Source organism: Dipodomys merriami, unplaced genomic scaffold (genome assembly GCF_024711535.1).
Source record: "Dipodomys merriami isolate MVZ:Mamm:240054 unplaced genomic scaffold, mDipMer1.0.p SCAF_13, whole genome shotgun sequence".
NCBI classification, from domain to species: Eukaryota; Metazoa; Chordata; class Mammalia; order Rodentia; family Heteromyidae; genus Dipodomys; species Dipodomys merriami.
Window position 1 is genome coordinate 4,601,293 of NW_027202604.1, and position 23,341 is coordinate 4,624,633.

The 23,341-nt window shown below is 49.2% G+C and overlaps 1 protein-coding gene across 3 annotated transcripts in view; it reads right to left on the reverse strand.

Moving 5' to 3' along the window:
- Window positions 1–6,057: 6,057 nt before the first annotated feature.
- The window catches only part of Prkcd (protein kinase C delta), a 31,016-nt gene continuing 13,732 nt past the window's right edge, over window positions 6,058–23,341 (reverse strand). For 2 of the 3 annotated variants that reach the window (XM_070018527.1, XM_070018525.1), the window contains exons 2-18: window positions 20,779–20,912; window positions 19,676–19,875; window positions 18,113–18,173; window positions 17,785–17,947; window positions 17,662–17,693; window positions 16,533–16,618; window positions 16,129–16,258; window positions 14,879–14,979; window positions 13,932–14,028; window positions 13,616–13,716; window positions 13,280–13,453; window positions 12,978–13,069; window positions 11,991–12,053; window positions 10,439–10,577; window positions 10,088–10,276; window positions 9,403–9,531; window positions 6,058–6,684 (exon numbers count right to left, since the gene is read on the reverse strand). In XM_070018527.1, coding sequence (XP_069874628.1) covers window positions 6,526–6,684; window positions 9,403–9,531; window positions 10,088–10,276; window positions 10,439–10,577; window positions 11,991–12,053; window positions 12,978–13,069; window positions 13,280–13,453; window positions 13,616–13,716; window positions 13,932–14,028; window positions 14,879–14,979; window positions 16,129–16,258; window positions 16,533–16,618; window positions 17,662–17,693; window positions 17,785–17,947; window positions 18,113–18,173; window positions 19,676–19,875; window positions 20,779–20,893 — 2,031 coding nt within the window. In that variant the 5' untranslated portion in view covers window positions 20,894–20,912 and the 3' untranslated portion in view covers window positions 6,058–6,525. The remainder of the gene's footprint in view (window positions 6,685–9,402; window positions 9,532–10,087; window positions 10,277–10,438; window positions 10,578–11,990; window positions 12,054–12,977; window positions 13,070–13,279; window positions 13,454–13,615; window positions 13,717–13,931; window positions 14,029–14,878; window positions 14,980–16,128; window positions 16,259–16,532; window positions 16,619–17,661; window positions 17,694–17,784; window positions 17,948–18,112; window positions 18,174–19,675; window positions 19,876–20,778; window positions 20,913–23,341) is intronic. The other variant, XM_070018526.1, reaches the window with a different exon arrangement.

Consider the following 23,341-nt stretch of genomic DNA (forward strand, 5'->3'; position numbering starts at 1 on the left):
GCCCAGGAAGTAGCTTGGAAAGGCCTTGCAGTACTGTTGCCTGTGAGTTCCTAATGGACTGGGGCTTGTTTCAGATACCTTGCTCCTGAAACAGGGCCCAAGGCTTGGCTAGGGCAGTGGGTCTCTGCCACTCACCATATCTGGAGGGCATCAACTATGAGGGCACTGAGCTGTGGTCATCAACTGTTGTGAATGCCACAGGCAGGACTGATCATCAGCCCTGTTTTCTAAGTTCTTTATCTGGGCTTCCTCCCTGTATCAGATCAGGGGGAGAGAAGATAATGAGGGGCAAGTTAGTAGAGGAAGAACTCAACACTTCTAGTTTACTCCATGACCTGTGGTCATTCAGCTGCGTTTACTGACCACAGCTGGCTGCAAGCTGGCCTCACTGTGAGCCTGCACAGGGCAGAAAGGAGTGGAGCCCCACTTCTGCCCTGTGGGAAGACCTCTGTGGGAGACCTATCTGCTGTTTGTTCCCTTTGAAAGTCTGCCTCCCTGTATTTCTGCAACTGCTTTACAGTACAACCCTATTCCCCTCCCTGCCCCCCCCACTTCACATCTGACCTTAGTTACTCACCCCTGTGAATCCAGAGAGCTGCCCACTAGAGATTCATAATCTCCAAGGAACCTTCCAGCTCTAAGTCATCATGCCTGTGCTCCTTCTAGCTACCCTCTGCTCCCCTTACTGCTAGCCTGCTCACCTTTACTCTTCCTGAGGCCTTTGAGAACCAGGAGGGAGGGCATCACATTCTCGCTGACAGTTGCTGAACAAGCCCAAGAGATTATGAGACAGGGCACATTTCTTTAGAAAACATGACAGGGGAGCTGGGCTTAATGATGTGTTCCTGGACCGCAGCACTTAGGAGGCTTGAGATAGGAAAATTGAACGTTTAAGGACAGTTTGGGCTATATAGCAAAACCTTACCAAAGGAAAGAAGGAAGGGAAAGAGAAAGCAAGAGGAGGAGGGAAGAAAGAGGAAGGGAAAGTGGAAGAGGGAGAGGGGAGGAGAGAACAGGAAAAGAAAGAAGGGGAAGAAAAAAGAAATAAGACAGGCATGTAAGCCCAGTGCCAATGGCTCACACCTGTAATCCTAGCTACTCAGGAGGCTGAGGCCTGAGGATTATGATTTGAAGCCAGCCAGGACAGGAAAGTCCATGAGACTCTTCAATTAACCACCAGAAAACCAGAAGTGGAGCTCAAAGTGGTAAAGTTCTAGCCTTGAGCAAAAAAAGCTCAAGGACAGTGTCCAGACCCTGAGTTCAAGCCCCATAACTGCCAAAATAAAAGACAGACATGGGCACAGAGCCACCTCACAGATGCTGAGGAAGGCCTCCAGACCTCAGCCATATGGCAAATTCCTTAACCTCCCAGAGCTTTCTCAGCACTGATAAAATAGGAAGTTTCCACACTGGGCTGTTGTGAGGGTTAATTACAGGCCACCATGCCGGGAAAGCATTAAGCACAATGCCATGCATAGAATACATGCATAGAATACGAGTGACAGCACTAAGACCAGTCAAAAACTCCTGGCACACAGCAGACATCTGTCCCATCAGGCAATATAAGCCTTCAGGAAGAGAGTTCAGCAAACCTCCCCACAGCCCACGTGCGCCTACCACCAGGTGACATCAGTAGACAGCTCAACTCCAACTCCACTCAGAGAAGGAAAATGGAAAGTACCTTCTCAAGGGACCTTGACCTTTGTACAGCATTTCCTGCAGGCAGAGCAGTAAATGTCAGGACCTTCAGAGAACGTATTTCCCTGCAGGCAGAGAAATAGGAGAAACGGGGCCTTCTAGGGCTACTTGTAAAACTTGAATTGTGCATTGATTGAGCTGAAGCTCTAGCTGTGGGGTGGTAAATTCACATGACAAGATCCAGCAAATTCCCCACCTGATTCAGGCCTGACTCCTCACTTGGGAAACCTTTGCCCTCATCCTCCTTTGCTTCTCTTTAGCCCTCTAAGGAAATAAAGGATCAGGGTGGGTGGTCAGAACTCAAGAAATCAACACCGGTTCTCTAGCCTGTGGGCCCTCATAGGACAGCCATCTGAGGTCACCTTGCTGCACACATGGTACAGGAGGGGGCAGAAGTCCCACCCAGGTTGGAGGGGCAGATGCATAGGGAAATGCAGGCCACAGGAACTAGACTGGTAGAATGAGTCCTAGAATCCTCCTAGCCCCTCCCACTCTGGCAAATGTGATATGTCCCTATTTTCTATGATTAGAACCCTTTGAAAACAGAAAAACCCCAACTCATGCCAGTTATTCACACATTAATAATTAGGAATACATGGGAGAAAATGTGGCTGCCACATTGGAGTGGAGGCAGCCCAGAGAATTTGTGACCAGGAAAGTGTTCTGTGTCTCTGAAAAATGGTTACCTATCATCTTCTCGTTGGTATATTTCCCCAGGGTCTAAGGAAGACCCCACATGGTCTCCATCTCAAAGCCAGTGCCCCTTCGGACAGGGTCATCTCCTTCAGGTCTGCATCCTCCACAATGTTTATAAGCCAAGTGCCACCAGAGGGCGCTGTAGCCAACTGGGTGGCAGCCTATGTACAAATGTTTCCCAGTTTAATCAGGAAGACAGGACAAAATGCAGTTCCCTGACTTCATCATCCAACTGTCTCTCCATCCTTGGGCCTCAAGAGAGCTTTCAAAATGATGATTCCTGAGCCTCCTTCAGAGAACACCAAGTAATTAGACCAAAGAACCTGGGTGTTGGGTTCCAGTGTGCAATCAGGGTTGAGACTGCTGGTCAGAAATTGGCATGACAGACATGTGCCTTTATGTATCAAACACTGAATTTGAAAGCCACTTGGAGTATGGACAGCCTGGACATCAATCCATCCATCCATCCATCCATCCACCCACCCATCCATCCATCCACCCATCCATTCATCCATGTACTCATTCATCTCTGCAGTCCTATCCTGTGATCCCATACCTTGAATGCCGTCAGACACATGGAATCACAGGGTGAATTCACACACGATCGTATTCTCTTGCTTGCTCTTCTTGCTGATCTTTCTCCATGCCAGGAAAGTATTTATCTCCAACTTCTGGGCCCTCTCCTTGCCTTTTGTGTTTTTCTAGTCATGGGGCTTTGAACTCTGGTCCTGGGCATTGTCCCTCAGCTCTTCAGCTCAAGGCTAGCACCTACCACTTGAACCACAGCGCCACTTCTGGTTCTGGTGGTTTATTGGAGATAAGAGTCTCAAGGACTTTCTTGCCCAGGCTGGCTTTGAACCGCTATCCTCAAGTCTCAGCCTCCTGAGTAGCTAGGATTACAGGCATGAGCCACCAGTGCCCGGCTTTTTGTTTGTTTTCCCAAGTAGTGGTGGCATCCTGGTGCCCCCTCACCCAGGGTGGCTCTGCCCAAAGGATTGCTAGGTTTCAGAGTTGTGTGTTAGCTGCCCACCTGCAGACCAGCCCAGTGGGCTCCAGGAGTCCATTGTGGAGCAGACAGGCCCACTGTCTTGAACATACGTCATTTCAATGGGAGGATGGGGTCACAATGGCTTCTGTTGACTAAGCACCTACTGTGCTTGGCCCATGCTATGTGGCATCATGATCACCCCCATTTTACAGCAGAGGATATGAGGTTCTGGAGGGTCATAAGAGACATGTGTGATTTGAACCCAGGAGTATCTGATAACAGAGCTGTGTTCCTGTCTACATGCCCTGCTGCACCTGTTACTCTGCCCTGCACTGAGTGGGGACATTTGCTCCATCTGGCCCTTCATGGGGTCCACATGTGCTGCTTGTATACCCTCTTGGCAGGTTGGGGGAGACAGTCTGCTGGCTTCAAGGCCCCTAGATCTCAGTGAAAGTGTGGCTCAGGGCCCAGCCATGAGAAGCATTTCCTGGGGCTGTTGGGCCAGCCCTGGCACCCACCCAATGGCTGGGAAGGAGTCTGGAGTTGTGCAGCCTGCTTAACTGTGTCCCAGTGAGCTGCTTCCCATGGGGAATCAAGCATGCTCTGTGAACCCCATAGGCCTTGTCCTGTGTTGTGCTGGCATCAGCATTGGCTCTATATGGATCCCCCAGAACTAGTGGTCCCATTTAGACACGAGGGGACCGAGGCCTGGTATGACATGGTGTGTGGATAACAGAGTGGAACTGAAAACCCCAGGCTACAATTCCAGGCACCACATTTTTCTTAGGCACCACTTTCTGCCTCAAGCTGATAAGCCATTCATTCCCCATTCTACCCAGGAGGAAATAGGGATCAGAATGCAGGACTCTGCCTGGGAGCCGCAGGATGGTAGGAGGCACCAAATGCAGACCCAGCTCAGTTTTCTGTTCTAAAGCCACTTTGAACGGACTGAAGGGGGTCCTTTGAGCCTGCACATGTTGTGGAAGAGGAAGGGAACAAAGAACCCTAGGCGCCTCCTTTGGTTCCCATAATCCTAGTATTTCCCAGTAGGAGCCATGCCCTGCTGCCTGTGAGCCCAAGGGGATAAGTGTCGTTAGGTCCTCCGTGCCCAGGATGGCCCAACACAGGCAGAGTCAGAGTCAAGAATGTTTCCTGGGTAGATACAGGGAAAACAGGGAGGGAAATTTGACTTCTATCCCTGCAGCCCCCTCCCCTGGCCAATCCCAGTCCATCCTGTCCTCCCCAGCTGTGGAAATTTGTACCTCAACCCAGAAGAATGAACTGCAGGCAGTCAGCTGCTTGGCTGCCAGGATCAGCCAATAATCACCGCCCACTTCCGGTGCTGGGCCCCTGAGGAGGGACCAAAGGGGCTGAGGGAGGGCCCTGCTTAGTAGACCTATGCCCCAGATAAAAGGCAGGACCAGTAAGGGGGTGGAGGGGGAGACAAAAGGCAAGAAATGGAAAGTGGGTAGAGTGGGGGGAATGGATGTGGGGGGTCGGAGTGCAGGGCAGAAGGGCCCAGCACTGCCTGAGGTGGGGGCTGGGGGGGGGCTGGTTCACCCAATGGCCACTAACAGCGGTGTGCTTTGTTTCTTGATCCTCAGATTCTTTAGTATAAAGGTGATATACAGAAGGGCTACAATTTGATAAATCAGGTAGTGAGTATATTTCTCTTTGGACAATGTCACACCTTCCTTTGTTCTCTCCCAGTTTCCTGAGCTCCTTTCACCCTACATTGCCTGCACATTAGCACCTGTCTCCCACCTCCCAGGTGCCCAGCATTTTCTCACCATAGTCTTCCTTGATGCCTACCTCCCCTTTCCTAGGCGGGGGCCAGGGCTCCTGAGAAATGATTGTAGAACTTAGACATAGACTCCTTTTGGCAAGAACAAGTGTAAACAGTACTGAGAGGTGGAATTTCAGCTCCTCGCCTTGTTCCCATTCTGTGGTTAAGGACATAGAAGCTCAAGACAACTCACTGACATGTCTATGTCCAATGGCTACTCTGGAATTTTGAGTACAGATATGCTTGACAACTGAGTAACGTTTCCTTCCTCTCCACTGTCTTCCTATCTGGTCTGGGTTAGCCTCTAAACTTTTTCAGTTTATTTTATTTTTGTGCCAGTACTGGGACTTAAACTCAGGGGCTGGGTGCTGTCACTTAGCTTTTTTGCTTCAGTCTGGGGCTCACCACTTGCCAGTGGTACCTAGCTTTATTGAATTTTTGAGGCAGGAGTGACCCTCCTGCACCACTACACCCAACTAAAATGATTGAACTTGTGTGTGTGTAAGGTACTGTGGATGGAACTGAGGATCTCAGTGTGTCAGGCAAGTGCTCTACCACTGAGCCATACCCTTATCCCTAAGCCTTTGCTTATGCTGTCTAGCCTGGCCTTGCATCTCTCTGCACTTCCAAACTGGCCCTCCCTCTCCAGAGACAATTTCAGCAGCACCCATAATGAGAAATGCAGGACTCCTCCAGCCACCCAGAAAAGCCTCTCCTTTAGGCCTGGTAGCCCTGAGACGAGAGGAAATTCCTAAATACAAATACATTTGCGTGAAGACCCAGCAGTCTGGGTCTATAGATAACAGCTCTGTTAGCTCCCAGAACAAGGCTGCCAGAAGTGAGAAGAGCTGCCCCCAGCATCCTGGGACAGAAATATCCTGTAGCCAGGTTGGTACCATTCAGTGTTTATTTGGACACACAAATCAAGGAGCCTGGTGGTTCAAACAGCATGCTTTTTCCTTTTATCATGTAGATACATACACATTTTTAAAAAGAACACATCACCAGCTTCTACGTGTTTTGTCTCTACTGAGCAATATATACAGCCTATTATATATGTGCATATATAATATACATACATATATATATTTTTTTCAATAGATAACTACATTCAAGTAATGACACACAGGATTTACAGTTTCCCACTGAGGGAAAGAGGGAACACGAATTCTCACACACAGTTCACAGAGGAAGTACCATGAGCCCAGTCAGCAGGAGCTGAGCTCTCTGGGGACCAGAGGACAGCAGCAGAAGTCACAATGATCACCCTGCTGCTTCTTGTGGGCAGTGCTGGGTGCAAATGTGGGTGGGCAGCTTGCTCTACCCCGAGGCTTGGAAGCCACGTCTGGGAGGAGGCTCACTTGTCCAGGACCTGCTCAAATACGGGATTCATGAAGGAGAAGCCAGCAAAGGCCGTCTGGTCCATGGAGTCAATGAGGTTCTTGTCGCTATAGGAGAGGCGTGGCTTCTCATTCAGGAACTCCTGGTCAAAGTTGCTATAGTCTCCCAGAGACTTCTGCGAGCAGAAGGCAGGGGTGAGTAAGCAGGACCCAAGGGGTAGCCCACCAAAGGGCTTCTGTGTTTCCCAGGACTGCCTGGAAATTTGTAGGACTGGGCCAGAGCAGCCTTTTTTCCTTTCTTTTAACTCAGGGCCTTATCCTTTCTAGGTAGTGCTCTACCACCTACCAAGCCATGCCCCTAGCCCTATGCTGTACATTTTTAGAGGATCTAGAATATTTGCCCAGAGCTAGCCTTGGATGAGGACTTTCTTATTTATGCCTCCTATCGCCCTCATAGCTGGGATTATAGGAAGATAATATCACACCCAACGTGGTCTTTAGACCGGGTCTTGCTAACTATTTTTCAGGAATGAGCCTGGAACTTGGGTCCTCTCTCTGCCTTCCAAGGAGCTGGAAAAACAGGCCACCATATCCAGCTGATAAATGCAGTCTTTCCTGAAAAGACTTTCCTTTCCAGTAAAGGAGCCTCTCCACCATCTTGAGAGCAGTCCTTTCAACAGGCAGCTAGCATTTGCCTCAGGGGATGAGGAAAGCTGAGCTTTCAATGTGAGCAAGGCTGGCAAAATACAACTCATGGGCCACATCTCACCTGCCACCTGTTTGTGTGGGGCCTTTAAGCTAAGACTGGCGTTTATATTTTCAAATGGCTAGGAAATATATTTTTAAAAATACTATTTGATGACATATGAAAATGAAGTGATATTCAAATTGTGGTGCCCATAAATCAAGTTTTATGAGTGCACAATGGTGCCCATTAGCTGACACACTATAAATGCTCTGGGACCCACTAGCCTGCAAAGCCCCAGATACTGATTTTTGGGCTATATAGGAAAAGTTACCAATTTCTAGTTCCTGAAGACATTATATGATGACCTCTCCAGGCCAAACTGAGCAGGTACAATCCTTTGGGATTGTATAGTTGTTTTTTTCCCAATTATTATTATACTTTTAATGGTGCTGGGGATGGAACCCAGGACTTCATGCATGCCAGGCAAGCACTCTGCCACTGAGTTACATCCCAGACCATAGTACTGTTTTGATGAATTTTGAGCCAACATTTTAAAATTGGACAATGCAACATAAAAATCTAGATTTCTGACTTCTTTTGAAAACAAGATGGAAGATTGGACTCACTTCCTTCTAATGTCTTATTTTGCTCCATGGTCCTGAGGTTTACATGACTACAAATCTAGCACTCCAAAGCTGAGGCAGGAGGCTTTCAAGTTTGAGGCCAGCTTGGGTAGAGAGGGAGAGAGAGAGAGAGAGAGAGAGAGAGAGAGAGAGAGAGAGAGAGAGAGAGAGAGAGAGAGAGAGAGAGAGAGAGAGAGAGAGAGAGAGAGAGAGAGAGGAGAGACTTTGTAGTTGGAAATAAGTAAATAAGTTCTCCATTCAGGGCTGACCAGGGCAAAAGAGGAGGACAAACTAAAAGCTAAAGGACTAAAGGTAGCTTAAGTAGAATGCTTGCCTAGCAAGCACAAGACTCTTGAGTTCAATCCCAGTATCAAAAAGGAAGAAAGAAAGAAAGAAAGAAAGAAAGAAAGAAAGAAAGAAAGAAAGAAAGAAAGAAAGAAGAAAGATGAAGCAGCTGGGTCTCTGTGATCCCAGTTCCTCCTCTGACCTGACTCCCTTTTTCGTGCTTCCCTTCCTGCACCAGGCCACACTATTCCCACTGAGCGGCCCTGTACTGTACCCCACGTTTGTGCTCTGAGGCTGCAGAGCACTCTCCCCATCAGGGGTCTTAAACCTGGAGGATTCTGAGCTGGTCCAGCATCAGGGTATCACATAGCCTGCGTTCAGACCCTTGCTCCTGAGAGACTGGTTTCTTTCTCCACACTAAGAAGCACAAGGCAGGTGTTATGTCAGTAGCACTGTCAGCATTGGTGGAAGGCCTGTATCAGAGCAGTTTAAAAGGGCTCTCAGCATCAAGAATGGACCTGCTAGGAAATGGGCCCAGGCTGGCTGTAGCTCAGTGGTAGAGAGCATTTACTTAGCATGCTGGAATCATCAGGTTTGATCTCTAGTAGTGGAGAAAAAAAATCTACAAATAAAACCCTGGTTCTAGTCCTCCCCAACTGTACTCTCTGGCCAAGGTAGAGGGATCTAATTTCTCTAAACCTCTGTTTCTTTATCTGCAAGATAGTATCCTAATAGGGACCTAGCAATTCCAGTATTTACTTGAAAATGGACAGGATGGATGGATATAGGGAGGAAAAGAGAGAGAGAGAGAGACAGACAGACTGACAGACAGACAGAAAGTGAGGCCTCAACTCTGATGTCCCAGGCACAGTCCCCTGACACAGCCAATGCTAGAAAATATGTTAGCTGACAGCTAAGCTAGGTATGGTGGTGCAGGCCTGTAGTTCCAGCTACTCAGGAGACTGAGGGAGGTTTACTTGAGCCCAAGGGCAACACAGTGAGGCCTCTTCTCACACACATACATATGCACACACACACACACACACACACACACACACACACACACAAGCATAAATATATACATATATAAAAATGGCTAGATGTAGTTTCCAGTGTTAGTTGAATAAATGGCTGAGGAATGAGAGGACAAGAATACAAGGACAGAGGCTGCCACATGAGACCAGGGAAGCTGGTTTGCTGAAAGGGAGATTAGGAGAGTATTTGAATGACTCAGGAGAGAGACAGGGCAAAGGAGGCAGGCCCATTACAGAAGGCAGTTCTGGGGTGGAATCACATACCACTTTGGGCCTGAAGGGTGGCTCCACTTTCCGTTTCTCCAGTAGAGTCCAATTGATGGTCTTGAAGAAGGAGTGCATTTTGATATTTCCTGTCATCCCCAGCCTCTTGACTGGGTCCCTTTCAAACAGCTGCAAACCAGCAGGGCTTTGGTTAATCCTCAAGGTCATAGGAAATTGGAGCTTCAACTAATTGCCAGCAGGCCCAGGGGCCTAGAGAATTCTGAGACTGGGATCTCTGGCCTCTAAGGTACTCCAGAAACCACAGCCCTGGCCTGGGACATCGGGGACTCCAGGGAGTAAAGGCAACACTACTGAGATTCACTCTCTGCCTGGCACAGGACCCCTAGCATCTTAGGTTTATGTGTACTTGTACCTACTCTGAGGCAGGTTCTCTCAACCCCAGTTTGCAGACAGAAAGGTAGACTCAGAATAGGAGGAGAAGTGACTTACCCACAGCTACCAGCTGTGCAGACAGAACCAGGACTTAGGCTCACATCTGTCTTCTGAGCCCTTAAGTCACCATTCAAGGCTAATTCCATGTCCCAGACCCAAACAGGAGTGCCCAGGGACACTGAGACAGGGCAAGACCGCTGTTATGTGGGGACTAGGGCCTCAGTGAAGCTGCTGCTCCACAGTAAAGTAGCTGCTGCCCTCCTATGGTCTAACACCAGCCAGGGACCCCCACCTTCTCCATGATGTCCTTGGACTCCTTGGTGATCCATCGGGGATAATAGGGTGTGTCCACACGGATAGACTCGAAGAGTTCGTCCTCATCATCCCCGTGGAAGGGGGACTGACCAATGAGCATCTCGTAGAGGAGAACCCCAAAGGACCACCAGTCCACAGAGAATGTATATTTCAGGCCCTGCAAGATCTGAGGGGTGGGGTGGGTAAGCAGTTGTTGCTGCTGATGGGACTATTCTGAGCATGAGCCACATCTGGGCCTCTTTACCTTGGTGGTGCTGTTTCTGTTTCTAGTTTCACACTATTGAGGCAAGGTGTCTGGTTAGGCTGGGGCTGGAGGGTTGTTGCTCACCTCAGGTGCAATGTAGTCAGGGGTGCCACAGAAGGTGCTGGCCTGGTTCTCCCCAAATATATTCTCTTTGCACATCCCAAAGTCAGCGATCTTGATGTGGCCATCTCGGTCCAGCATCACATTATCCAGCTTGAGGTCTCTGAGAAGAGAGTGAAGGACAAGAGCCGTCAGGGGCCAATTTTTCATCTCCCCAACCTGCCCTGAGTCCATTTTCAGCCCTAAATGCAGGACTTTCCCTAAGAGCACAAGGAAATGAAGAAGGGGTGTGTGTGTGTGTGTGTGTGTGTGTGTGTGTGTGTGTGTGTGTGTGTGTGTGTGTGTGTGTGTGTGTGTGTGTGTGTGTGTGTGTGTGTGTGTGTGTGTGTGTGTGTGTGTGTGTGTGTGTGTGTGTGTGTGTGTGTGTGTGTGTGTGTGTGTGTGTGTGTGTGTGTGTGTGTGTGTGTGTGTGTGTGTGTGTGTGTGTGTTTTGCAGGACTTTCCCTAAGAGCACAAGGAAATGAAGAAGGTGTGTGTGTGTGTGTGTGTGTGTGTGTGTGGCAGAGAGTGTGTGTGTGGCAGGGAGTGTGTGTGTGAGGGGGTAAGCAAGAGGAAGAGAAAGAGATGTTGCAAACTTGCTTCCTGCTACCTACTGATCCAAATGTCACCTACTGATCTAAATGCTGGACACACAACATTTTACTGCCCAAAACTCAAAATGAGGCTCACCAGAGATGATGTTATTTGCTCTGGACCACCTAGCTGATCAGCAGGCAGAAGCGACTACTGGTTCAGGTGTATCTGACTTCACAAGGGAAGGACTATGTTATGTCCTGTGTCATAAGTTCTTTCAGTAGGTAATTCATACATATGGAAATAAGTAATGAGCAAACAGGGCAGCTTATCCACCACTAAGCTCTAACGCCAGACACTCCCCAGAGAGAACCAGCTGTGGGCAAACGTATAGCAACATGCACTTTACCCCCACCTCTCAAAACCTGAATGCCAAGATTGATTCTCTACCTTCCTTTTTTCTTTTGAGACAGGGTCTCACTACACATAGCCCAGGCTGGCTTTGAAACTGAGATCCTGCCTCAGACTCTAGATGCTGCAATTATAGATGTGTGACACCACACCCGGCCCGTGAGTTGGTTTTTTACTTGTCAGCATGACATCATCTAACATCATTACAGAGTGTACCCTTTACCTTTTTGATAGATGTGTAGTTGGGCTGTGAGGTTGGGACCATAATTTACTGGATGAGCATCCATGGAACCAGTCCCTACTGGTGGATGCTTAATTGAGAACCTGGGGCTTCAGGGAAGGATCCTGTACCTGTTAGTGATACTCTTCCTCCTTGCCAATGGCACTTAGTGTGGGCAATAAGTTCCCAGGCCCTAGAGCTGCACCAACCTCAGGTGAGAGGCCACAAGAACTCTTGCACTGGAGTGAGGTGTAGGCAAATACCTAACTACAGACTCAAGGAGTGAAGGAGCCTGGCTGGTCAGGCCTCCTCAGATGATATGAAGGGGCTGGTGTTGGCCCTCCCGAGAGCCCTCTCCCCCAGCACTTGTACCTGTAAATGATCCCTTTGCTGTGTAGAAACTGCAACCCACAGATGATCTCAGCTGCATAAAACCTGGGCAAAAAAAAAAAAAGATGGTGCTTTAGGATTTCTGCCCACCAATCCTTCCCTCCACCCCCAGGGGCAAGAAATACTATAAATAATGCCATGGACAGCCTGGGCTCGAAAAAGCACGTCTTGTATGAGGCGAGTGAGGGATGGCAAGGCAGGCAAAAAGTTTTAAGGCAAAGTATCAGATAAGCAAATTCTGTATCAGAAGACTGTGTGACTCATATAGATGTAGGTATGATACATACACACATACAGTCAGCCTGAAGGGCATGCAAATGGAGAAAATGGTAATCAAGGTAAACAAGGTCCTATATCAGGCAGGACCACTATTTTTGTTTTGTTTTGGGTCCGGTCGTGGGGCTTGAACTCTGGGCCTGGGCGCTGTCCCTCAGCTCTTCAGCTCAAGGCTAGCGCTCTACCACTTGAGCCACAGCGCTACTTCCGGCTTTTTTCTTTTTGCTTATGTGGTGCTGAGGAATCGAACCCAAGGCCTCAGGCATGCAAGGCAAGCGCTCTACCACTGAGCCAACTTCCCAGCCCAGGACCACTATTTTTGTGCTTAAAATTTTTTTATTATCTTGAAATGGCTGTACAAAGAAGTTCCCATTCTATAAAACTGTATATGAATAGAAAGTGTCTGATAACATTGTCACCCATCACAGGCAGGACCACTATTTATGAGGCTGCTTTAGCTGAGGCCCTGGGAGGGGACAGGAGCCAGCATGTCTGCTCTGTCCCCTCTATGACAGCTCACTCATGACCCATAGCTTTTCACACAGCATGGACAGCCCAGGCGACCCAATCTCCCCAGTTCCAGCTCTAGCCTAGCTTGGCTTTTCCAGAAAAGGGAAGAAGGAATGTAGAGTAGACTGGCATTGTATCACCACTCTGAGCCAATGACCCTCCCCACACAGAGCCCTCACGTACGTGGCACGGTAGAGGTCGAAGCGGCCTTTGTCCTGGATGTGGTACATCAGGTCCCCCCCATTGAGGAACTCCATCACAAAGAACAGGTGATCCTGGATGGGGCAGAGTGGTGGGCAGAGAGTTAAGGCAGGAGGCTCCCTTGCTGGGAGCTATCAAGGCCCAACAGGAAGCAGAGGGGAAAGGCTTTGGGCTAAGGAGGACAGCTCTGCACTGGGAGGTGTGGGTGGGGAAGACATGGCTCTGCTCAGGTAGGAAGACAGGGTTGTGGCATGTATTGGCTATGGCTGTGGGAGGCCAGAGACCTTAGTCTGGAAGGTGCAGATGAGATGCGTGAGAAAGGGATTCTCCCAGGCGAGTGCCAGCACCCGCTTCTCCACCATGGTGCACTCCACATCGTCATCGATCAGTACCACGTCCTTCTTGAGATACTTGATAGCATAGTACTGTCCTTTGCCCTTCAGCTCTGCAAGGAGCACCTGAGGAGGAGTAATGGGGTTGCTGGACAAAGGTCCCCGCCCCATCCACAGATGCCCAGCCTCTACCATCCAACCAGGAAAAAGCCAGAGTATGGTGGGAAGCAGGTGACCCCAGGATCTGAGCTCTGGTCCCTCCAGTGCAGGGCACACAGAGCCTCTCACCTTGCCAAAGCTGCCTTTGCCCAGGACCTTGTGGAAGGTGAAGTTCTCGATGCTACACTTGGTGCTGCCCTCCCAGATCTTGCCATAGGTCCCATTGTTGTCTGCCAGAGAGATGGTGTCACGACTAAGGCCTCAGTCGGCATGGATCCCTCCCCATAAGGTCCAAGGCTGGGTTGGGATAAGGGATCTTGGGAGAGGAAAAAGGCTCATTGCCCACTTTTTCCAAACTCACATGATAGTGAGAAGGAGGCCAGGCCCTTTCCTGTGGCCTGGTAGGAACTGGGAGCTTTAATGGGCATATTATACCCAATTTCACCTGGGGTATCGTCCTCAGAGAGTCCTGGCTTCTTCTGGAAACCCTGATATATTCCAACATGCTCTGGCAACCCTGAATCCAGCTTCCGGGACGATCTCTAGGGAAGGAATAATGAAAGGAGCAGACAGATGGTCAGACCATTGAAGAACTCCCAGACCTGAGAAAGGACCTCTCAATTCTAACTCTCCCTTCAATACCAATGGGGACAGCAGGAGCAGAGCTCAGGTCCCCCAGGTATGTATGCATCCCCAGCCATTTCCATTGCACAGGGACACTTCTGTAGTCTGAAGGGCATGAACTACAAACAAGTCTTGTAAACTGATCCCCATCTTCCTAAAAATTTACTCATTAAATTTTTGTGTCCTTCATTTCTGAGTGAATATAGATTTTTATTTTATTTTATTTTTTTGTCGGTCATGGGGCTGAACTCTGGGCCTGGGCACTGTTCCCTTTTTATTTTTGGTGGAGTAGGGATTGAACTCAGTGTCTCTAGTATGTGAAGCAAACAGTTCTACTATTTGAGCCAAACCCTCAGCCCTTTGTTTGTATGGATCTTGATATAGGGTCTCCCTGTTAGTTCCCTGAGTTGACTTTAAACTCATGATCTTCTTGCCTCTGCCTCCCAAGTAACTGAAATTATGGGTGTATGCCACTGCTGCTGACTTGACTCTCAAATTTTACCCTAAAGTTCTGCAACATTCCTAGAACTATGCATGTGGGCACATGCACATACACAGAAAACCTTACTTTGAAGTATCCTTCATGCTTGAATGATTCATATGAGAACAAACTCCCCTCCCTCTGTTGCCTAAAGGATTGTCCAATCAGATCTTCCAAAAGCAGGGTCTGTGTATATGTTCTTCCCAATAGGGCTCCCCAGTAGGAACCAGTAGGTATACCCTTTTGACCCCCTACCCTGTGTCCAGGATTCCATAGCACCTGCTCACCTGGGAGACTTGATTCAAGGCCTCAGCCAAGAGCTTCTGGTTGATGCCACAGAGGTTGGCCACCTTCTCTCGGCATTTGTGGTGTACATTCATGCCACAGTCTGGTATAAAGGAAAAGCAGGGTTCAACTCTGGGCAGGGTGGGGGGAATGGAAGAAAGGAGGACTTTGGTGGGGGCTTCTGGGTTTCCTGTCATTAGGGGAAAAAACCTGAAGCCACCATTAGCATTTCACACCATTTATGATTAAAGACAACAAAAGTCAGGCACCAATGGCTCATGCCTATAATCCTAGCTACTCAGGAGAGACTGAGATCTTAAGATTAAGGTTTGGAACAAGCGTGGCAGGAAAGTCGGTGCAACTCTTACACATCTAATAAGACAGCAAAAATCTGGAAGTGGAGCTGTGGCTGAAGCAGTAGAGTGCCAGGCTTAAGCAAAAAAGTTCAGGGACAGTGCCCAGGCCTTGAGTTCAAGCCCCAGTACTGGCACAAAAACAACAAAAAATAATATATAAAGGAAACAAAGAAAAAAGATTTAAAAAGTAGTCAGAGTTGGGTGCCAGGGCTCACAGCTACAATCCTAGCTACTCAGGAGACTAAGATCTGAGGATTGCGGTTCAAAGCCAGCTGGGGCAAGAAAGTCTGTGAGACTCTTATTCCAATAAATACTCAGAAAAAGCCAGAAGTGGTACTATGGCTCAAGTGGTAGAGCACTAGCCTTGAGCACAAAGAAGCTCAGAAACCCAGGGACAGAGTCCAGGCCCAGAGTTCAAGCCCCAGGACTGGCAAAAAAGTAGTCAGAAGATATGGAACAATTATAAACACTCTCAAGATTGGGACACACGAGACAAGTGGCTTTTGTTCAGGGTTTCTAGTTTCTTTTTAAGTGAAACATGGGATAAAGGGAGGACAGAAGCAGCATATGCTGAGTGCCAGCTAGTACATGACAAGCCCTAGTTAAGTGGTTCTGCCCACTATGTACTTCATGTTACTCTGAAGTACATAGTACAGAGAAGGGAAACTACCTGTCTGGTGGACACACAGCAGACAAATGAGAGTCAGTCAGGACAATGTGGAGCAGTCATTGAGGCCCCATCCACATGACATCCAGGAATGAGGTATAGTCAGATGAGATTCAGGCTAGAGTAAGCTAAGGGTGGGGGGTGGGGGGGATTGGGCGCTGAAGACAACGAGAGAACCCTGGGGCTTATGGAGCTCAGGTGGACAGTCCAGGAGCTAGATAATACACACCTTCACACTTTAACCCCTGCTTCACCAGCCCCCACAGCAAGCTGCCGCAGTGGTCACAGAAGGTAGGGCTCATGTAGTTGTAAACCTTGAACCGGTGCGGCATGTCAATGTTGAAGCGTTCTTTCTGGAACTGGAAGGAAGAGGTATCAAGTCAAAGGTCACATGCAAGCTCCAGCCCTTTCCTCAACCACAACTCTCCCCGCATCCCACAAACTGCAACATGCCCAAGAGGACTCCACCTAGACTTAAAAAATATGGAGGCCTAAGGTGCCTAGGATGAAAGCAAAGAAAGATGAAGGAAAAGAGAAGTGAGAGTAAACCCACAGGGAGGGAATGAGGGAGCAGATTCCTCCCGCCCAGCCAAGCCCCCGGACCCCCCAGGCCCTGCCCTGGGCCTAGCTCACAATGGTGTCCCGGCTGTTGGCCGCCGTGCCGGTGCACCGGCCGATGATCTTGTCAATGCATTTCTTGTGGATGGCAGCGTTGCATTCTTGAAGAGGCAAAGACCCAGGAGCAGGAGGGGGTGGCATTGGGAAGGGCAGAGTCTGTGAGCTGGCACCACTGGCCCAGTCCAGCCCTCTACACAAAGCCAGTCTTCTCCTTCACCACCCACACCCTCACTCCACATCAGCCTTGCCCAGGACTTGATTCTTCCCTCTCCCCCTCCCCCACCACCCCAGCTCTCACAGGAGGGGCCAAGAGAGCAGGGGGTGGGGCAATTAGGGAAGGCTATTGGAGTCCTAGTGAGTAGGAGGTGGGCAGAAATGAGGGAGGCATTCCAACTGGGGGCAAGTTGGCCCTTATTTCCCTCTTCTATGTCCCAGGACAGCTCCTAAGTTTTCTCACACATGTAGTACACATCAATACCCCAACACAAACACCTGTACATATATAACATACTTACATACAAAGCATGTGTAATCATATACAAAGCATGTGTAATCATAACAGACTTCTAACATTGAGTGCTTACCACATGCATTTATAGCTTTAAATATTTTACACCACTGAATCTTCACAATGAATCTATTATCCCTAGTTTATAGATAAGCACAGAAAGACTAAGGAACTTGCCTAAGGCCCCATAGCTAGGAAGTGGTAGAGCAGCTATGCTCAGAACATCAGCCTGCAGAGCCTGCTGCATGTGCCACCAAGGGAAAGGGCAGGCTCACCCAGTGCATAAACACCCATCTCCTCCCCATGCAGCTAGGGGAGTGATGGTAAAGGTTTCATATCACTTCTGGGGCTGGTTTCTGTGCAGATACTCTACCACAACTATTTTAGGCTACTAACCTGACAACCTGCATGCAGAGCTGGGAAGAGAAGCACAAAAATGAACTGGCTTTGGTGAACTGCAGCAAGCCAATCCTGGCACTCACTGACGGGGCTACCATACCCCTCCACCCCCACGGAAGCAGCTGCATGCACACAGATACACAGAGCTTCTATCTAGATATACCATCCTGACCAGGGGACACAAGCACTGGCCATGGAAGCACACGCATGCAAAAACGCAGCTTTGGAGATACTTACGCCTGCACTTGTAGCCTTGTTTGTTGAGGCCCCTAAAAGGCAAATTCCCAGAAGCATGAGTGAGAGGTGCCAGATTGGCCTTCTCTTCCCTGTATCACCCCCAGCAAGCACAGATGGTCTTACCAGACAAACTCTTTGCACACAGAACAGAAGGTGGGCTGCCCAAAGAAGGTAGCGATAAACTCATGGTTCTTAATATAGTGGATTTTGGCCTGCTTGATGGCTCCACGGCGGTTCATGGTAGGAAACTTGGCCTCTTCCTCACTACGCATAGACTGTTTGCAATCTAGGAACCATGGTATGGGAAAGTCAGTTCCAGTGTTCAGAAGGGGCAGCCCCCAGCAATTCATCCTAGAATGGCCCTGAGAGGGGCTACTATCCTAGACCTCGGTGCAGGCTCAGTTCTCTGATCCATCAGATAGGCCTGTCCCCATCCAGGTGGGCACCTTACCCCCGTCCTCCAGGAAGTACTGCACAGACATCAGCACCTTGGCTTGGGGCTGCAGGTCCAGCTGTAGGGGTGGAAAGTGGAGGGATGATGACAAGTCAGTGAATATGAAGAGGACTCAGAACCTGCCCCCATGACTGACTCCTGAGGTCAAGGGGGCCTCTAAAGCTTGGCTAGACACCTGACTGCCCAGTGTGGGCAAGGCCCCGCCCAAGCCCCGCCCCACCTGTACCTTAGGTATTATTACATTTGGGGAAGTGAAAGGATCTAGCCCACACCCGGCCAGGCCACATGGCCTAAGAACAGTCAGAGAGGGAAACTCCCTACTTTACCCTCTGCTACCTCATAGTAAGGAGCTCAGAATAGTGCCCCTACCCCCACGTGCACGTGCATACATAGAGACACTGGGCCTAACACACTCATGGCAGTATTCTCTGGTAGTTTACTTGAGGGCTTACATAGACTACACAGTTGAGAGGGCTGGACCATATCCTCTATTCCCTAACCAACCCCAGGACCCATACTTAATATGAGTAGAAACAGCCCAAAACCAGACCTGTACTCTGGTCTGGCCGAGACTCAGAGCAACTCCATGTCAACCTCTCTCCCATCTTAACCCCTTCACCCCTCACACTAGAGGCTGGCCAGAGCTTCTGATGATTGCAAGGCCTTTTCCAGTGTAGACATCTTAGTTGTAAGAGCTCATATGTAAACCAGGGGGGATTCTAATATTGCTGGCTTCCTGTGGTCACCACACAGCTGCATGTGGGCACTGGCGTGTGCAGTCCCAGATTCAGCACGTTCCATCTTCTTGCTCCTAAAGTATGTGATGTTGGCTGGGCACAGGTGACTCATGCCAATAATCCTAGCTATTCAGGATCTGAGATCTGAGGTATAAGATTTGAAGTCAGCCAAGTTAGGAAAGTCTGTGAGAATCTTATCTCCAATTAACCAACAAAAAGCCAGAAATGGACTTGTGGCTCAAATGGGAGAGCACCAGACTCAGGTGAAAAAAATCCAAGGGAGAGTGTCCTAACTTCAAACCCAGTACCAGCAGAAAAAATAAAATAACGTAAAATGAACATGGTATTGTTCTCTACCTGCCTAGGCCTGGAACAGCCTCCAAGATTCCAAATAGAAGGGAAACAATGGGTACTTCCGAAAAGGGGGGCCAGTTGCCTGGTGTTGAGATAAACAGTTAAAAAAACCTTTTTTTTTTTTTTTTTTTTTTGGCTATATACATGTACTGCCTTTTCAAAATTAACAGGGAAAAAATAGTCCCCCAAATAAGGAAGGCTTGCTTTAGAATGTAGTATGTGTCAACTTTTCCAATGAGCCCTTGATCTCGGGTGCTTATTTCATCTGAGGTGAGGATTTGCAGTATTTTCTCCTTGTACAGAAGTAATGACAGAGGCTCAGAGGAGCTGGTAAATCACGAAGCCAGGACTGGAGCCCAGAATGCATCGGTCACAGAGTTACAGTGGGCCCCTTGCATCTGTTCTCTCTTGAAAAGCCCATACATACAACCCCTTGCACATGCACGACCCTGGCTCACAAGCCTCTCACCCAGAACTCGGCCTTGCCGTTGTTCTTCTTGCAGCGCTCAGCCAGCACTGACACACCCACGGTCACCTCAGAAACTGGGTCCTCAGCTGCCCGCATCAGCACAATCTGGATGACACGGCCTTCATAGATGTGGGCATCAAACGTCGACTTCCACTCAGGATACATGGTTGGCTTCTTCTGTACCAGTGTTTTCCCTCGCTCTGCAATGGGGCCAGGCAGGCCAGGTTAGGCTTGCCTTTCTAGAAAGCCTTCAGTCTAGTATCATCTGCCTGCTTCTCCTGACCCATGGGTCTGCATGCTCCTGAGGGTCTCTCAGAAGACTGAACTGCCTGTGCAGTTCTCATTATAGGCCTTTGTTCCTGCTGTTCCCTCTCCTGTGACCCTTTCTCTTTCCCTTATGCATTCACTTAGTGAATACATGGTAAAGGCTGCCCTTTACTAGCCACAGTAGTAAAGGCAAAGAACACAGAGAGTCCTCCTGGAACCCAGAAAGACAAACCAGTTTATCTCTCAAATAACTTCTAAGTCTCAGTTATAATGAGACTAAAGAGGGAAAGGTCAGTGGTTCTAAACCCATCTTCTATCCTATGTCCTATCCAGTGGCCTGAATCAGCCTAAGAGTCAAAAAAGGCTTTCTGGAGGGACAACTCACCTGCTACCTAAGGAGTGAGCACGGACTGGCCAGGAGTGAACAGAAGGGAGTGAGGGCAGGTGCACTCCCTCCAGGAAGTTTCCCTGACCCTAGTCTGGCCCAGTGACCTTCCTAGGCTTCCTGACAAGACTCATTACTAGTAACCCGTCCAGTTCCCCTGCCTGACCATGAACCCCATGAGGACAGGACTAAACTAGTCCTGCAGCACAGCAATGACTTCAGTGCCCAGGTGTGAAACAACCAATAAAACCAGAAACTGGGGAGGGGCTCAATTTAGCCAACATCTTGAGGCTCTGTAGGGAGGGCATAGAGGTGGACAGGGCAGGGAGTGAAGGACAAGGAAGAAAAAGGATCTCTAAAAGGATCCTAGAGAAGTAGGCAAGGCACCCCCCCCCCCAGGCCCTCCTGCCAAACCCCACACCTCTCTCCAGGGCCCAGCCTCCAGCCCTACCTGTGCTGAGTGCCTCTTTCATCTTCACAGCACAGAAGGGCTGGCTTGCCTCGTCCTCAATCTGCAGGGAGCCCAGCTCATAGGAGTTGAAGGAGATACGCAGGAATGGTGCCATGGTGAGGCCTGCAGCAGGGCTGTGTACAAGTGAAGTCAGAGAGCAGAACAGGAGAAGTCTAGCCACCCTGGGAGGCACAGAGGTACTACCCTATCCCTGGGGGCTCTCTCTCATCATTGGATTTGTCCCATATAATGTGTAAAAATATGCTAGACTTATAGCAGGGTGCTGGTGGCTCATGCCTGTGATCCTAGCGACTACTCAGGAAGCCAGTCAGGCAGGAAAATCCATGAGACTCTTATCTACAATTAGCCAGCAAGAAGCTAGAGGTAGAGGGGTGGATTACATGGTAGAGTGCCAGCCTTTAACACAAAAGCCAAGATAGAGTGAAAGGTCCTGAGTTCAAGCCCTTGTACACGCACATACACAAAAAAACATGAACTAGGGGCTGGGAAGGTGGCTCAGTGGTAGAGCGCTTACCTTGCATGCATGAGGCCCTGGGTTCGATTCCTCAGCACCACATAAACAAAAAGAAAAAAGCTGGAAGTGGCGCTGTGGCTCAAGTGGTAGAGTGCTAGCCTTGAGCTGAAGAGCTGAGGGACAGCGCCCAGGCCTAGAGTTCAGGCCCCATGACCAAACCCCCCCCTCCCAAAAAAAAAAAAACAAACATGCACTAGAGATTTAGGTACTCATGTTAAGAACTGGTGAGCTTCATGTTTTTAAGTCTGGATCTATGGCATCCCTGGTAACATCAGCAGACACTGGGCTGTCTTATCCACCTCAGCCAGGATATTCTCTCCACTCCTCTCCAAAACCTGGGCCCTAGAACATCTGAGTCTTGACCCCAAAACATTCCTTTGAGAAGCCATCATTGACTCTTTTAGTAGCAAATTGCTAAAGGAGTGTTGGGCTTCCATGCGCAGTACCAGCAATTATCCTTCAAGAGGGGCAGGATGGTCTTTTCCTCCCGTGGTCCATGCCACCCTGTCATAACCTGCTTATAACAAACACAGGCAGACAAAATAGGCTCAACATACACCCCCGCTTTATCAATCCAAGAGACCCATTCTTCAGGGGAAACTGAAACTCTGGTTGAGCCAGAACCAAAAGCCAGGATTCCACTAACTTAGACTCTGCCTATATCACTGTGCCTAAGCTTTCTAAATTCAAGCCTCTTGGGGTCATGTGACTTCTGCTTGCTTGGAAGGGGGGTCTTTCCTTTCAAACTCATTTTCCCCCAAATGTAAAACTTTCGATGCTGAAGGTAATCAGGTCAGCTTCCACACTACCTCTTCTTTACTGTTCTCTAAGGTAAAGATTGCTACTGGTGACCTCAAAGGTCAGTTGTGGAGGACAGATATGTGTAAGCCCATACATGCACACTTATACTCTGACAGACACTGGCTCTAGGCCCAAGCCCTCACACCAGGGTGCCCTATAACTGATGCCAAATGAATGTTCCTTGCTGTTCATGCATACACACAATACTCTGACCACAGCCTGCAGGGCAGACACAGGCACACATCCTCTTCCCACACACCTTTGCACACACACTATAGCTTTCCAGCCCTGAAATGGTTCTCTCCAGCTCCTCTACATGCAGCTAGAGCAGCAGCCAGGCCTGCTGGGAGCTTCCAGCCCAGATGAGCTCACAGGAAACATTGATCTCAGCATGCGGCCCAGCCCTGGCCAGCCCAGCTAGTCCTCTGAGGCTTATAGACACATCAGTGAGGAGGCATTAGGCAGGGCAGATCCCCCACTGCTCTCATCCAGGCTTGGCTCCTACTTAGTGAAAGGAAGAGTTGGTTTGCAAACTTACACCTGAGCCTGGTCCACAAAAGTTCTAGCCTCAGACCAGAAGTGGGTAAGTGCTAGGTGTCAGACCAGCCATCCACAGCCGCTCATTGAGCAAGGAGGCAGGGCTAGTGATGGGCTGCCATGGGCTCTAGCCTGTTGGGCTTGAGGAAGTGTATGGGAGTGATGGGTCTATATGAGTGTGACAAGGCAGAAGTGTGTGTGCCTGTGGTGCCATAAGAGTGGGTGGCATGAGGTACAAGAGCTGTTAATAGTAGAGGATAAAACAAATGGCCTGGGTCTGGCCTTCAGCATTTGTAGGAATCTTGGTCAGTGTCCCAACCCCGCTGCTAAAAAGGACATTTTACTCCTCCTTCTGTCTTTCTTGGCCTCAAGGTCCAAAGCTCTGTATCTCATGAATGCTTATTGCAGTGAGAAATGTTAAGCAAGGTCCCCACAGGGCACACTTGCCACAGCCTGGGCCAGACCTCAGCATCCACGGCGTGGCCTCATGCCTCTCAACGGGACAACCTGGAGACACAGCTGGGACAATGAGCAGGACAAGGGGCAGAGAAGAGAAATGAGGTGCACGACATGTACTTCTGAGGAAAAAGAACTAGGGCTGTCCAGGCAGCAAAAAAATGGCCAAGCTATCTGGGTACAACATTCAGAATACCTTGGCTGTGAGACCTGAGGTCTCTTGGTCTCCCTGTG